The sequence below is a fragment of the Alligator sinensis genome, unplaced genomic scaffold, assembly GCF_000455745.1.
Source record: "Alligator sinensis unplaced genomic scaffold, ASM45574v1 scaffold193_1, whole genome shotgun sequence".
In the NCBI taxonomy this organism is placed as follows: Eukaryota; Metazoa; Chordata; order Crocodylia; family Alligatoridae; genus Alligator; species Alligator sinensis.
This window is the reverse complement of record NW_005842199.1, coordinates 1,000,649-1,017,281: the sequence shown is the minus strand read 5'-3', so window position 1 is coordinate 1,017,281 and position 16,633 is coordinate 1,000,649. Positions and strand designations below refer to the sequence as shown.

General features: G+C 39.8%; 1 protein-coding gene across 1 annotated transcript in view; it reads left to right on the top strand.

Moving 5' to 3' along the window:
* ADAM12 (ADAM metallopeptidase domain 12) overlaps positions 1-16,633 on the top strand; it is a 109,507-nt gene that overhangs the window by 87,425 nt on the left and 5,449 nt on the right. The window contains exons 15-19 of the mRNA XM_014521274.2: positions 674-751; positions 2,887-2,995; positions 7,130-7,262; positions 7,923-8,031; positions 8,535-8,714. Of these exons, the coding sequence (XP_014376760.1) occupies positions 674-751; positions 2,887-2,995; positions 7,130-7,262; positions 7,923-8,031; positions 8,535-8,714 (609 nt within the window). The remainder of the gene's footprint in view (positions 1-673; positions 752-2,886; positions 2,996-7,129; positions 7,263-7,922; positions 8,032-8,534; positions 8,715-16,633) is intronic.

Below are 16,633 nucleotides of genomic sequence, written 5' to 3'. Positions count from 1 at the left end.
GGAAGGATGGAGTCCCATCATCAGCATCACTCAGCCTGTGGCTACAGCTAACACAGCTCAAAGTTTAACCCTGTCACAGCTGCTGCTGAATCGGTTAAACCAGCCAACAGCTGCTGCCAATTCCTGCATGCTACCAGCATTCAGCCTGGGTGAGCCTATTTAGTGGTAGGTGAGATTCTGGGGGGAAAAAGGTTTTCCTTCAATCTGCTTTCCCAAAACAAGATGTGTTTCTTGTTTTGGGGTGTGTGGTACATAAGTAATACAGCTTTAATTGATATTTGTTTGGAGACTCACGGCCAAATCTTCAGTCAGTAGAAACAGGTGCATGGCCACTGCGGTGGAGCTTTACAGTGGCTCAGGTTCTGGTCCTAGATATAAAATGCATCTGAAATTCAAACTTGCAAGAACCTGAATGTTAGTCAAAAGTGACATCTGCTTTTAAGCTATTGTTGGATGGAGTATGGGGCTACAGCTGAAGGCTTTATGAAAACATAGTAAGGGATATACCTCCTATTTGGTTTCCCTCATAGCAATGTAAATCAGTAAAATCAGGCTCTGCATAGACAAATTAAATACTGGAAAAATGCTCTCATAAGGATGTAACACAGTATGTTGTTTGCACTGGAATTTTCTACCACAGTATTAAAGCTGTTCTTCGTGTCTTGTTTTGCAGATCTGTTTAAATCGCCGATGCCAAAATACTAGTGTATTTGGAGTTCATGAATGTGCAACAAAATGTCATGGACGTGGAGTAAGCATTACAGAAATATTTTTTCCTGTTAGTCAAGAGCCAGTTAAGCAATAAATCATTCATTGTAGTGCCATTTTGAATGATTCTTTGTGATCTGTCAGTCAGTCTTTACAGCATTTCCTTTCACAGTTATCAATTTTCTGTGCCCTTTACACACTGCAAGAAATGAAAGGATTTTAACACAGAAAAAGCTGATCAAGTAATAATCTTTTTTTTTAAGTTTAACACTGCGATAAAAAGAAATGTTGTCATCTTTAGAATGGTTTCAAGCCTAACACTCCTGTGTGAAGGATTTCCCATTAACATTTCAAACAGAACTGTTTCTTTGTGGTCCCAGCAGAATTGTAATACGCATCCTAACTGAGGTATTTTAAAAAAAAAATTCCAAAAGATTAAAATAAAAGAAGACAAAACCACAATGACTGCTGCAAACAAAAATTACATGTGAGAAAATTGAATTTTAACAAACGATGATATCTTTTTCCATTCACAAAGATTTTGGAGACAACTAGCACCTAAATGTTTTAAAACACAATTTATTTTTCATGGAAGTGCTAATTATTTCAAACTGCATCATATTAATCTTGATTAACTGCCCTACCAGTTCATTTGTTGCTATGAAAGTCTGTGCCAACAGAAATCAAACTTCAAGCTCTATATGAAACTACAAATTCCCTTTTTGTAATTCATGTATAAACTCATAGCTTGTTTTGTCATGCTGTGTTTGAAAAAATCAGCATTGTCAATGATAAAGTATCTTGTCACCGTGCTGAAATGAGCATTGACTTAAAGATTGGCATCTTTGTGCTGTGGAGAACATATGGTGACTTCTAAGTAGCAAAACAGGAACTGGCACACTTGTAGACAGTAATCCCTGTAGAGCTTTAATTTCAAGACTAGTGTAGAAGAAATGTTTAACTGTTTTCCTCTGTGAAAAACAAACTGGTTGTTATGTTTTACATGAATCTGGAATGCTTCTTGTAAACCTACTATGCGAGGAAGCTTCGTCTGAGTAAATGATTATTTCCTCGGTACCATTCAGGCCTCCCAAATATAGCCTTGATGAAAATATGCCAATTGGATTCCCCAGAAAAAAACTAAGTAGAGAACTCATGTGTCCTAAACTGACTGCTGTACTGCAAAACCCTGTTAATCAATCTGTTGTCCAGTTTTCAATGGCAAAGGCTTCCATACAGCAGTAAGGATGAGTGTTAGCAGACCTAAATACCCAAGTGGCAACTTGCCACAAAGCCCATGAGCTAACTCAAGTCAGCCAGAGTGCTAACGTGCAAGTCTGCCTGCAGCCAAACATTTATCTCATTCAGTTAATTTATAATAGTGGCAAAACATGTGTCATTGTCTTCTGCTTTAACATCCTGGCTGCACTTCATGTGGACACCGAGAAAGGGGAATTGCCCCTTCTTTGGTGATTTTGCAGGGCCTTGTTACACCTTACTCTGTGAGCCACACACATGTTGATCAGTGCTAGGGCTTGCTTGGAGTTTGGAGCAGTCACACCCTTAATCTAGAAACCTTCCGCTTGCCATTAGAGGCCTGGGGAGCAGGGGCAGGACTAGGAGCTGGAGCTGCGAGTTGCCACTGGAGGGGCTGGTGAGCCAAGACGGGCTTCTATCCCTGATCTATGGATGGGGGTGTGAGAGATCCTGGGATACTGGAGGACTGTAATTTAAGTGGCACCTCTGTGTGGAGTGGCCACACCTTAATGGAGCTGGGTAGTGCGGATCAGAGATAATCCTGCCCTGGAGTGGTATAACTTTGAGCCATGTAACAAATGCTCAAAACCTTTAAGGTGTTAATATGCAGATAATTCAGGAGTTAAGAGCTCCAGGAGCCACCCAAAAATTGCTGTGTAGCAAGGCCCTTACAGTTCAAGTTGTTAGCTACCATATAAACAATGACTTAGGTTCTACATTACTATTTGGACAGCCACTGTAAGTATCAGCGTGTAATCCATGTTGTGGCAACAGACAGATTTCAATGAGTCCTTGTTGTTATACAAGCTTTAATTCCAACTCGTGTAGTTCTGCTCAACTGAAAGCTCCTATTTCCTGACAGGATTTAGTCACAAGTGCCTGAAATGACTTCCGTATTTGTTTATTTGTCTTTGTTTTAAGGTCTGTAACAATAAAAAAAATTGCCATTGCGAGGCTGAGTGGGCCCCTCCCTATTGTGACAAGCCTGGTTTTGGCGGCAGTGTGGACAGCGGACCAATTAGACAAGCAGGTTAGTAACAGCTGGTTCTCTCTCATTTCGATGGCAAAATTTTTTAAAAAGCTTAAATCCAAAATGGCTTTCTTGAAAACATGAATTGAGACTGCAAAACTGGAAAACAAGTCAACCAACTGGGCAATTTCATCCAAACAAACTGGCACCATCTTAAAATTTAGCAAAGGAACAACACAGCCATTTTTATTGCATAACTGTAAACACAACAGCCCCAGTGACATTTCTGAATGTTCCCTGTTAAGTTTGGTAGTTCAGAAACATGGGGGCAATGGTATACTGGTCTGATCGTAGGATTCGGAGCCATGAGGTCTTGTATTCTAATCCTGACCTATTGGGTGGATTTGTAGAAGTTACTTACCCTTTTAATTGCTATAAATGTCTACAGTACACCAAACCATAGTTCCAACTAATTGTTTAGTTCATATTAGTGTGTCAGAGAGAGATTTAGCCCTATTTCTGGGTCAGTGAGAGGCTCCAAAGCATCTTCCATTGATTGTATCCTTAAGGGATTGATTTTCAAGTGTGCATTTGTACTGTTGTGCATGCAAAGCTACATTGACAATCATGTGCCCAATATGGGCCTAATTTTATGGTGATTACAAGTGCAAATTCAGGGGGCCAGGCATCTTTGCATGTTAAGAACCGCTTTGCAATCACACGTGTGAAAACCAAGACCTCTGAATATGACAAACCCAAAAAACTAAGTAAATTTGATACTGTGCCTTTATAGAGTTGTTTTTTTAGTAGAGAATTCATGAATACATCAGAATGAATCATATATATTCATTAATCTTTCACATATTTTTACAAAGTTCCCCTTGCATTTGATGATAATGGAAGATTTATACTTCCTTTAAGTTCTGCATTCAATTACCCTATGAGCAATCCTTGAAACATTGGCTTTTGCATCCTATGAGCAAAAAGAGGTAGTTACCCGTCTTCGTGTGAAGTCAGGCAGAAGGCAGGGTAGATTTACACCTTATACACTAAACGGAGATAAATAGCATGAGCTTTCATGAATTCAAACTCACTTTGTCAGATGTTGTGAAAGGACATGCACAGAGCAGTGTATAAAATAGAGTGATTTCAATCCAAAATACTGTGATTTGAATACAAATATGTATTCAAGTGACTCTCTAAATTTAATACACTGTTCTGTGCATGTTCTTTCACAGCATCTGATGAAGTAAGTTTAGGCTCACAAAAACTTATGCTATACATCTCTGATTTACTTAGTCTGCAAGGTACAAATCTACCCTGTCTTTTGTGTTCTGTTTCACCTCTGACCAACCTGCGTAGGGATTCTTCCTCTGCAGATGTTGTAACTCACAGGGTTTGATAATCCTCACATACCAGTTTTTCTCCAGAATACCTCAACTTTAATGACTTCAGCAAAATTACTTTTGATTTATATCGAAGTAAGAGGCAAATCAGTCCATAGTCTATTCACATTTGCATGTATAGCCTATGATTTGCTGGGAAGTGATCTCAGTTCTTTTCATACAAATAATACTACTCAAAAATAAACTGGATTGTATTCTCGATATGCTGGATCCTGGAGTGAATTGTAATGCTGAACTTGTGACATCATAGTCATTTCCATGACAATGATACAATATTACAATTTCACTGCAGGATGCAGCACAAAGATGATGTGAGGGAGAAAGAGCTTTTTCAACCCCCCAAGCAGCTGATAAAATAGTAAAAAAAAAAAATCATGCTCAGTTCTTGAGAACATGATTACCTAGGTCCAAGCATTGTCACTTGTTCAGTTACTCTACCATAGTAGTCCCTCTTTAGCTCACCTTGTATCTATGTGTTACAAGGAACTACAAAATTTGAATGACTGTATACATCACATAGACTATGTTGCAACATATAGCACTAGTTATAATACATAATTCTGAATTCTATGCTTTCCCATTTGGCCCTTTAAAATATAGAAAACTGTTTCTAAAATTGTATAATACTGCATGATACTTTTGCCATCTCTATGTAATGATAGTGCCATATTCAATAATATTGGGAATAAGTAAATACAGAAATTGTTAGAGGAGCTAATTTTCCAACCCTGCCATTTGAAGTTTAAATATGAGCAACTGATGGAATAGTTTGGATTATGATCTGAGTATTTTGCACATCCCTAAATCAAACTGCAGAAGGATTAGCTAAATAAAGGACAAAAATACATTTATCTTAGTCAAACATGGCACATGGTCTGATTAGTCATTAGTAACTGATTTTTACCCTGCTGACTTCTACTAAATGCCTGTACTTGGCATACTCATTCTTGATAATATAAATTTATGTAAATATGTTAAATATGTAACAGAATTGTTATGGAAAGATGAATTAATTTTAATTGCCTCAACTTGAGTTACCAATTTTATTTAGCTTTCAGTAATGGAAAGTGATACATTGCTCTGCTCCGAGTTAAAATGCTTTGAATACTGCTGCTGCCACCCAACTCAAGTTCTGTCTTATTCAAAATAATCAACACAGTGCCTATTTCATTGCCCATCCTCTGACAGAAGATGGGGTATAGATGAGAGCTAGCTGGTTGCAATTCAATCAGGACAAAAACTGAAATAACAATGGCAGGTTGCCATGCAAAGCATACCATGGCTGTACTGAGGATGTGTGTCATACATTGTTACAATTTTCAGTCTTGGATGATCATGTAACTGCCAGATGTGACAGATTTTCTTTCTCTCTGTCCAAAGGGCTAACTCCTTTTTTCAGATACAAACCTGGCTTTCAAGATTAATGTTTTTGTTCCTTCTGGCTGCAATTACAGCAATGCACACTTCATTAAAATGGCACTTTAAGTCATTCTAGAAACTAAAGGTAGCGCCTAAGGCAGCAGTCCCCTTGTTAAGTGATATTACACCATAAAGAACATTGCTTGGTGCCATTGCTTTAGGCTCCATGTTGTTAGTCAATGGTTTCCAAACTGAGTTTAACATGTTGGCTTTTACCTGTAACGCTCTAAATGGCTTCAGACCTTTTCAACTGAGCTGTACCCATGCCATGCTGTCAGGACAGGAGCAGTCAGCTGTGAAATGTAAGCTAAGTCCCCCTTAATTAACAAACAAAAAAAGGAGAGAGCAGCTAAAAGAGTGGAGGCTTGGTGGGAAAAAGGTAAGTGTTCAGGTTATTTTCTAATTTGGGGATGAGGAGAAGCTGCAAGTGTTATTGCTTATTGGACATGGTGGTACTATTAACTTAGGGCAAAAGCCACCCATTTATTTGATTCCATCTGGTGTTACTGAGGTCAGGGAGTATAACCACAGTGACAGCAGCTGCCAGCCTATACTGTGAAGGGACCAACAGTGGGGACTAAAATCCTGAGTAATGTAGCTCAAGTAGTACTAAAAAAATGCCTATTCCATAGTGTTTTAAATAAACAGAACCATCGGTGATCTTGTTATTTATTTAAAAACTGGACCCTTCAGGGTAGGAAATGTGCTTTTTTCCTATAACAACTGCCTCTTACAATTGTCATTCGCTTCTGTTTGATGTGGAAAAAACTAGTGAACCAAGACTTGACAATTGTGCTATCAACCATGGAGTTCTGAGAAGTGTTTCAAATTGAAGTGAACATCTAAACTATTGAGACTTTGGATTGTTATTGCTGAATACCACTGTTATTTTCTGTTTATTGCACCTCTCTGTATTTTTTCCAGTTTTCTGCTATGTATATTTGTAATAGACATGACAACCACTGATCCTTGTGGATCATGGTATATGAGTGAGAGGTCACCCAGACCTTCGAAGTGTATGCCTAGGCATGAGTACGGAGGAGTGGAGACTGCCCAGATCTTCCATCCTCCCTTAGACCACTGAGACAGAATCCAAAGGCCAGATTTGTACATTTGAGTAAAAAGCTGAGACTATCAGAAAGCAGCTATATTTTAACCATTTATTTTTGGAGTTGACAGAAGCAATTAAATTACTTTAGAATGGATTAGTCTTAGAAGAGATAATTTCAGTTCTCTAGTAAATGATTTCCTAACTTCATTTGGTATGTAGCTCGAAGGCAAGTCAAGACAGCAGTGTGCTACTCTTGACATCACATATTTCACTATAACTGACTCCTGACATAAGTCAAATAAATGTTTTTTGTTGCAGATAGGAAAAGTTTAACCATAGGAATACTGGTAACTGTTCTATGCCTCGTTGCTGGTTTAATAATGTACCTCAAAAGGATGACTTTGATTAAACTGCTGTTTACAAGTAAAAAAACAACAATGGAGAAACTAAGGTATGACAATTATACTTATTTTCATTTTAATAAATATTAGTATAAAATGATAACTGTTACACCTCTTATCCCTTATGTTCATTACCTTTGTTCATTATGGCAAGCTAGCAAGTATGATGGGACCGCAAGAGTCAGGTTTATTAAAAGTATATCCATTAAGATGGGTATGTCAGTATTCTTTCTTGTTCAACTTAACTTCACTGACGGTTCAGTAAATAGAGTGGGCTTTGACTAAATCTCTTTCTCTTTTGTGATAAGCAATTAAAAAGTAAAGGAAGCAATGCCTTGCTTTTGGTTTGCTTGAAATATTTTCATTATGTGAGGTGGCCTTTTATCTAAACTCAGTCAAGTGAGCTGAAACTTCTGTATTTGAGGTCATTACTGCTTAAATGCTAGATTCATTAGAATAGTCTCTTGGGTGTTATAAAACTGCATTTCCACAGATTGCCAGAGCTAATTTAACAGACTAGTGGTTTCAAAAAAATCAATATTTATTTTTATTCTTGCAAGCATGTTAGATAATTTTTACTTTCCTTGTTTACCATAGAGAGCAAAAATAAGAATGCCATTTTAAAGCGTTACTCTGAAAAAGGTTTCTGTGAAAAAAACCGTGCTAATCAGAACTATGTTGTACTCAGTAAGTGTATGCTTGTCTTGCAGGTCTGTGAATCGAGCCAGGCCTTCCAATTTATTTGAAACTAATCACATCCATACCACAACTGTCAGCAAAAAAATAGACATTAAGCCACAACATTTAAACATACCTAAGGTGGGTTCCTAAATAGTTAACACCTCATTATTACAATTAGATATCTATTTTCCGTATACTTTTGAATTAATTTACTGTGACAAAATTATCATGAATTATTACATTTATATAGAACTACAACCCAGTAAAACAAAAAGAGAAAATGCAGGTCCAAAAATGCACACTGGTTTCCAAGTTCCAAACAGATGGAGACCTCACATGTTGAATAGAAATACATTTAGTCTCTGGGATACAGCCAGCCCTCTCAGGTAGGAATACTGCCTTCTAAACAGCAAAAGATTAGTGTTTGAATAGGATTCTAGAAGCTGTTAATTGCATAACTGCCTGTCCTCTGGCTACAGAAAAAGAGGTATAAATGAGTTAAAGCAGGGAAGAAAGGAAGGGAAAAGCAAATACAAAATATGGATGACAATGGGATTTAAAGCAATGTTGTTTGTATGTATAATACTGGTTGGCATGTTTTCAGCTACCATTGACTTTTTCATTGTTTTATGTTTCTGTAGAGAGATGGTCCAAGAAGATTCATGTCCTATCAGACCACTGACATTAGTAATCCTGTAAAGCCACATGATTTACCACAATCAAAAATACCACAGAGAGTGCTACCACCCCTTCACCAGTTGCCTTTTCAAACTGTACCTGCAAGGCCTCTGCCAGCTGATCCTTCTCTTAGACTTACCCAGGTAAATCTTGATTTTCATTTTAAGAGGATTTTTAAAACTTGGTATAATAGGTGTTATAGTAGTACTAGCTATTCTTCCATCAGTGAGGAATTTTAGAATATCATAGAATGGATGATATTTTGCTTCACAGGTTTTATTTGAAGGACAACGGATATTTACAATAAAGCATCATCCTCATTTGTGCTTTTTGAATGGAAAGATGTTACATTTGTTTATGGTGCAGCACACAGAAAACACCCTCCAAACATGTGCTGAGCCGGGGCTTTTTTTTTCCCCCAAGTGTTGGGAGCTGGGGCAGGCAGGGCAGCCATTGCTGGGCTGGGAGAGGGATGGGCCTGGCCTGATTTGGAAATTCAGCTGCTGCCAAATCTCCAAATCAGATTCAACCGAATCTACTCAGGACAGTGATTCACATCACTGAATCGAATCACAGTCCCCCGAATTGGCCGAATCCGAATTGAATACTACTAGCCACTTTGCACAGGCCTACTGAATATATGACATTAATTAGTCCCTTTCTTAGTCACATGTGAATAGTTACAGTTACCTTTATGCAACTGAGCTACATATTTAGAGGCAACCTGTTCTAAAAATGTATAATGTTGCCAATATAATGATTTACGACCTAGGAGTTGTGGTTTTTTTTAAACTTTCATTCCCACTTTGCAATGCATCTCTCATCTTTTCAAAGGCCCTCTGCTCCATTGGCTTCAAAACAGACTATGTTCAGTAATCTGGAAAGAGAACAGGTTTCACTTATTCTGCATTTTAAATTATCTCATTTTCAAGAACACAATAGTGCATAGAGTGTCCTTACCAGTCTCTGATATCCCTTGAATTAGGATGACCATGATAAACACAGGCTGTCAACTTGCTTAACTTTAAGCCCCACCATAACAAGTCAACCACAAGCAAGCCGGGCAGAAAAGCACCTAATCTTAATTACCTCTTGGTCTTAGAATAAATGCATTTTCCTGCACAACATAGCTGCTGTCTTGTCATCTCCCTTTGATAGCCACAAATGGAAATGAAGGGCCCTACAGTAGGGTTTTAGATTTTAAAGTGCAAATAATTCTAAACTGTAGTAAAGTGTCGTTGGTATTACATTGGGTTCCTGGCAACAGTCATAATTTCCTCCTTTTGAAACAGCTATGCTCTATTTAAAAAAATCAGAGTTTGAGCATATAATTCAGTCATGTTTTGTCTCAAGTACAATGGGGTGGCTTAATTCCTCCCACTATGGTATGATACTGTGTTTTTCTCTACAAACATCTTGCAGTCATTTCAGGAACTAGATTTGATAGACTCCAAAAGGGACCTACAAGCAGAGGCATCCATTCAACCCACCTATTTATGGTCAAAGTACACTGGAGCGAAGTGGGGGCTCTTACCACTTCAGCTAAAGAGGAACAGGAGCTGTGGCAGACCACTGCTTATCAAGGGAAAGGTCAAACAGCTGTGATCCCTGATCCTATTACCCTTATTCTGCCCATGCCAGTGGTATGAGAACATTTCCTTTGAAACTTGGGGGTAAGAGAAAATAGAAAAAGGAGAAGGGGTAGGATTCTCCTGGGGGGGGGGGTTGTTTTGTTTGTTTCTGCTGTAGCCTCTCTCCTGAGCGACATGTCTTCAGCAACATACAGCGATGGTGATGGCAAAAAAGTTGTACCTATATCACTTCTCAGGGGTCTAGTTTGACAAAGCAAATTATTGAACTATTTAGCTTTTCTCCAGTTCTGTAGGCAGGCATTTCTATTCATTGCTCTTAAATTGAGTTTTTCCCTTCTTCCTTTTCAAAATGTTGAGTCATCCACTTTCCATTTCAAGGGAACAGGAATTAACAATTCCTTCTAAAACTGATCTTATAGGCATTGTGCTACCAGGCTGGATAAAGTAGCAAGTTGTGTGCCAGCTTCCTAGTACTGCCACTGCCAAAGACTGGCCAGCTACGTTTTCCCTCATCTTTTTCTAACCTGCAAAGTTCAAAATCAGTAATGAAAATGAGTACTCTACGAATCCCAACTTGAAATCTGTGATATTGTATGCCTTCAAGCATACCATAAGCAATAAGATGTGATTGAGATCTGATCCCACAGTTGTACCTTCTGCCATGCCATAGGTGCATCAGATTGATTTCATTGTGCTTTTAACTGAAAGTCTGTCAGCAGCCTATGGTTTCATCATTACAACAAAATATCTTATCTAGATCAGCTTGCTATGGGATATTCTTACTACAGGAAATAGTAGCTCAATAAGTAGAAAGAGCTATGTTTACCTTCTCCATGTTCTGCTACAGTCACTCTTGTTAACAATATCGATATCAGTATCCCCTCTCCCAGGGTTATCTAAAACTGGTTTTACAGTTACGATGCCTAACTCAAATAATCCACAATGTTCCTGCACCAATAGACTGATGATGACCTCTCTTTTTTCTAATGCATTTTAGGTGAGAGACCCCTTCCAGATACATATTCAGAACATATGAGAGTAGAAGATAAAATTTGATAGTTTGTTTACAGCTGCCCAAGATACAAGAATTACGTTTTTCTTTTTCTGAAGCATAGCTGTAATAAGAGCTAGTGTTAATATTAAAACCCGACAGCTTCAAATCTCTCTGCTAAGTTACTGATATAAAACTGGACAATGAAATCCATCCATCAGCACTTTTAGCTGAGATTTGATTGGGCAAGAACTGGGTCAGGTTGACTTCCTAATTGCATAGAGAACTTGAACAGTCAAGCACAACTTTTGTGGCACTGAATGCCGTGCTACTCACTTGCCAGGAGTCCAAGGGCTGTAACTATGTACATTTCCATGACATAGTTTATGTCGATTTGTACTTCCCTATCATGCACTCAGAATATGAATCACAACCATAAAGTTGCATCTTTTGTGTTCACTTTTTTTCCCTCTCTCTCTCTCCCCTTCAAAGGGCAATATCATGTTTTTTTGATAGAAAGGAGTGACAAGAAGGGATAAGTGCTGTTAAGGTCTCTCCTATTCCTCTTTTTCCCCTCTACATGAAGACATACTTGTTCTACCATAAAAGCACCGCTTTGCATAATCCATTTCTAAACTGGACCAGAAAAAGGCACTCTTATTCTAGAATGTGTGCCCACATGGGGAAGTAGTCCGAAAAGGTTGCTTCCAGTCAGTTTTCCCATGCAGAGAAGGCCAAAGCTACTGATCTTTTCCTCACATGCTAGCCCCACACCTAGATAGTGGGCAGTTTTATTTCTACTCATGAGCCCTCAGCTGGAGGATGAGAAGCTGTAACTAGTGGACAGCTAGAGAAGTGCAGTGAAACTAGCTGGCAAACACTAAAGAGGATGGATAAAATGGGGGCACTAGTATCTATTTTCTCCCACCCTTTGTCCATCTTGTCTGCTTAGGTCAGGGCAGATTTGGTCTGTGCAGCCATATGATCCAGCCTCTGGATCTAAGACTGATCCCGCAGGCAGGCTGGACCCAGAGCTGCAGGAGCTGCACAGAATGCAGGGGGCCGGCGCAGGGTGTGCGCTGGATACAGCACCCTGCTGGAACGGCCCTGCATACTGGCTCAGGCCACACCATGTTTGATCCAGCACCAATTAGTGGTGAGAATCCAGGCCGTATGCCAGGTGCAACACGCACCAACTCCACTGCAGGGCTTGTGCTGCACAGCACTCAGAGTCAGTAGGGGACGTGTGCTGCAAGAGGCACCCCGCCAGATCAGCCCTCCACACTGGCTCCAGGGTTGGTTTGGATTCGTGCTCTAGTTTTATATTAATTGAAACTGGCACCTTTTGGACAATTTCCTTTAGCAAAATCTAACAGACTCCATCAGTATCATGATTATATTCCTATCACATAGAATAATGCAAAGTATTTGCAAGAAACTGCTGTTTATGTCATCATTTGCCATGCCTAATTACTTCATGAATATTTGCAATATCCCTAGTATTTTCCTTTTATGAAATCTATTCTTCCTGCACAAAACAATGTTGATAAGCAAAATATGTTTATTTGCTTTTTTTATCATGGAGGAAGTTGTTTTGGGTGATGGTCAAGACTGACTTATACAAACTATGAAATTTGTCTATTATATTGTTATAACAGGAAAGAACATACTTAATGTTGCCATTTCTCATTTGCATGGAGAACTAGAATTAGTTTGTGTTATGATAGGACTAGATAGGAGGAAGAAGAAATGCACAAAATTATAGTTTTAAAATTAAAATTATTCTAAATTTGAACTGACCAAATCAAAAGCTTAAAGAAAATAAAACTGGACTCGAGACATCCATATATTTACTAGTGAACATCTCCATTTTCTTTTCACCACATAAGCAAAAGTAATAAAGGAAAAAACATACTGAAAGAAATAATAAACATTACACCCATCCTTTCAAAAGCTGGTTAACTATGCCTTCATTTTGCTATAACTGTTAGCAGTGAGCAATACGATTATATAAAACTTTTATACTCTTTGAGAAGATAATTAGCGGGATTTCATAAGAGTAAGGATAAAAGTGTAGCTTAAAAGCACTGGACTGGAACTCAGGATCTGAGGTCACTATCTGATTGTACTAAGGATGCTCTGTGTGAGTTTGAATAATTAATCTAGCCAAGTTGCAGTTCCTCATCTGAAAATTGTGGGGGGAAGGGCAGGGGTGGCAGGAAATGCCCTGCCTCACTAGAGTGATGTAAACAAACTCATGGTATGCGACTGTCAAATACTACAGCAGGGAGGTATCTTGATATTTATGCATTGAGAATTTAACATACATGCTATTTTTCTGCTATAAATGGTTCTAATTTGAATATGCATATTTAGTAAATTAGCTCATACAGTTGAAGCCTATATTGCAGAGTTAGGTAAGATTAACTAAACTCATTGTTGGTATAAATTTCAGATTATCGAATAAATCTTGAAATTTGGTGCTCACTAACTTTTTGCTCATTTGTACATTTGCCAAACTGCAAATGATATCAAATATAGCAATTTTGTGAATCTCAAACTGTTCAGCAGAATGTCTTCACACCTCCCATACTTTTTTTTTTTAACAACAAGGAAGTCTACAGTCTTTGCGCATCTTGAGGACCACACAGAAAAAACATTAATTCACGCCTTACAGCAAGATTACTTCAGTTCTTTACTAATGAATCATTTAATTCCACATTTCTTTCAGCAGAAAGAAACTGCAGCTGCGTCTATAAAAAGTCCATGAATGCTCTTAAGTCAAATTGGAATCAGGAAGTTTGGTTCTAAGGTCATCTGAAATTTACATTTTAAAGTCAGTTCCCTTGTTCCCACCCCCTTAGAAATCCTACTCCAGTTTTATGTATTTACTACATAAAATTTCAGTGATAGGCTACATTGCCTATCTGGGTATGAATTACCCAGATAGGCAATGTAGCAGAAAATGCTGCCATTAATATTATGGCAGACATCTCTGGGAATGCAAACTCAATCTGGGGACCTTGGTGTGACACCAGAATGTGGCTGTATCAAGAGTGACAGACCAAGAGGCCCCTAAGCAAAAACAGGTGGAAGCTCAACTTTTATTTTCCTCTACTGCATACAGGAAGCCAGAAATGTGTGATTTTTGTGGGGGGTTTAAATAAATAAATAAAGGTAAAGCAAAACTGATTTAATTCTGAGAAGAAAACAAAGGATATAATAACAACATAAGAAGCTAATAATTTACAGCTCAGCAGCAGACAAAGATGTTTAGTCGTGTCTAAATTGTTTTGGTTTTAGCTTAGTTAATACCTTTGATCACTAATTAAAGGTATGGACAAGACTCTTTCTGAAGAACAAATACCAGTGCTGTTTTGGTGGAGGTACCAGGAGGGGGAAAGGGTCACAGTATATTAGAACAGGTGTAAGGCAACACCTGGCACGCATGCCCAAGCGTGGTTCACAAAGGCATTTTGCTTGACACGTGCACCTTGGGGTGAATGGTGCAGGAGACATAAGGGGCCCCATCCTTGTTGTGGCAGTGCAGTCCCAGCCCCTTCCGCACTGTTCATCTCAAGGCACATGTGCAGCTGCCGCCAGCAACAAGCTGGGCCGGGGCTCCACACCCCCTACTGCAGCTGTTTGCAGTCTCCCCCACCATCTACTGCAAGCATCCTGGGCTCTGTGGTGGGCATGCGCACCTCAGGGCAGATGGCGGGGAAGGGGCCAAAGCTGTGCTGCCACAAAGCAGAATGGATTGGGCCCCTAGCAGCTTCCCCGCTATCCACCTGTGGCTTGCCAACATCTTACAAGTCAAGGTTGCAGTGGGGTTTTCGCACCCTGACCAAAAAAGTAGCCAACCCCTGTACTAAAGTTAAGGCCCAACAGAGAGGTCTTCTGGCAAAAGTTAAGGAGAGTAGATTTTTTTTAATTCCCAGTATTTCTGAAGTACAACGAAAGCAGCACAGAGTCCTAAAAAATACAGCCCCCCCCCTTTTTTTTGCATCATAAAAAGTAGAAACCCATGGCTCACTTGAACATACAGAGACATTCAACCCTCAACTAAATCTGTTGTTGCTATTCCTTCATATCTTCACCTGACTCTTCTTTTCTTTGTTTCATATTGCAAAAGTGTAATGAAGGGCAGAATGTGGCCCACACTCCAAAACATGGCAGCTGAAATAACTGAGTCTACAGCAAGAAAATTAATGAGTCTTTATCTGAAAAACTGGCTTTTACCCCAGCCTGTGCCCCAAGATTCCAAGAATATGCAACATAACTGTTTGGGCAATGTAATGTCGCTAAAGTATTAAAATTATATTAAGGTTCCTTGATGCAGGTCCATATGACATACCAAAGCCTTGAAATGGACCCCTCCATTAATGGTGCATACAGGCATTGGGGAGGTTAGCAGGAAGTTAGATTGCATTTAAAATGGCCACCCAATCTAACTTAAATTCTCCCAGGTGCAGACACTTAGATCCCTAGTTAGGGCAATCTAAGTGTGAATCCTACCTCTGAAGTAAACTTAAATTAGATTGGGTTGGTCACTTTTAAACCAGTCTAACTCTCCTGAACTTCTGTACAGTTCCCAGCACAGAGCCAAGGCTGGGAAAGCCCAGCTGCTGTGCTTTTCCTACCCCCTCCCTGGCATCAGGCTATTTTTAGCCGAGCCCCTCAACCCCCCACCAGACAAACAACCGCCCCCCCTCCTCCCAGCAAGTCAAACCCCCATCCTGCAAGCTGTTCCCAGTGCCCCCTTGAGTCCCCCTAGCTTCCCCATCCCAATTTACCTTAGATCAGATCACAGCAAAAGCTCTGCTATCCAGCATCCCCCAGAAATGGGGGATGCCGGTTAATCAAATATGCCACATCTAGTGCACTACACGTTCGCATCAGTGTGCCGGGGGACAGGGAGCGGGCCCTGCGGAGGCTGCTTTGCCCCGGGCCACAAAGAAGAATCACAGCAAGTGGGACTCGACTCATGGTGGCAAAACCGGAAGTGGCACTTCCGGTTTGCTTTTTTCCGCATCCCTCAGAAGAGTGACAGATGCCAGTTAGTGGAGCTTTCCAGTTTATAAAGTACCAGATAACGTCAGTGTGCCGGGGGACAGGGAGCGGGCCCTGCGGAGGCTGCTTTGCCCCGGGCCACAAAGAAGAATCACAGCAAGTGGGACTCGACTCATGGTGGCAAAACCGGAAGTGGCACTTCCGGTTTGCTTTTTTCCGCATCCCTCAGAAGAGTGACAGATGCCAGTTAGTGGAGCTTTCCAGTTTATAAAGTACCAGATAACGTGGCTTTTCATAGAATCATAGAAGTAGGGTCAGAAGGGACCTTGTAGATCTTCAAGTCCGACCCCCTGCCTGGGCAGGAGGAAAACTGGGATCAAATGACCCCAGCCATGTAGGCATCGAGCCGCTTCTTAAAGACCCCCAGGGTAGGAGCCAGCACCACTTCCCTTGGAAGTTGGTTCCA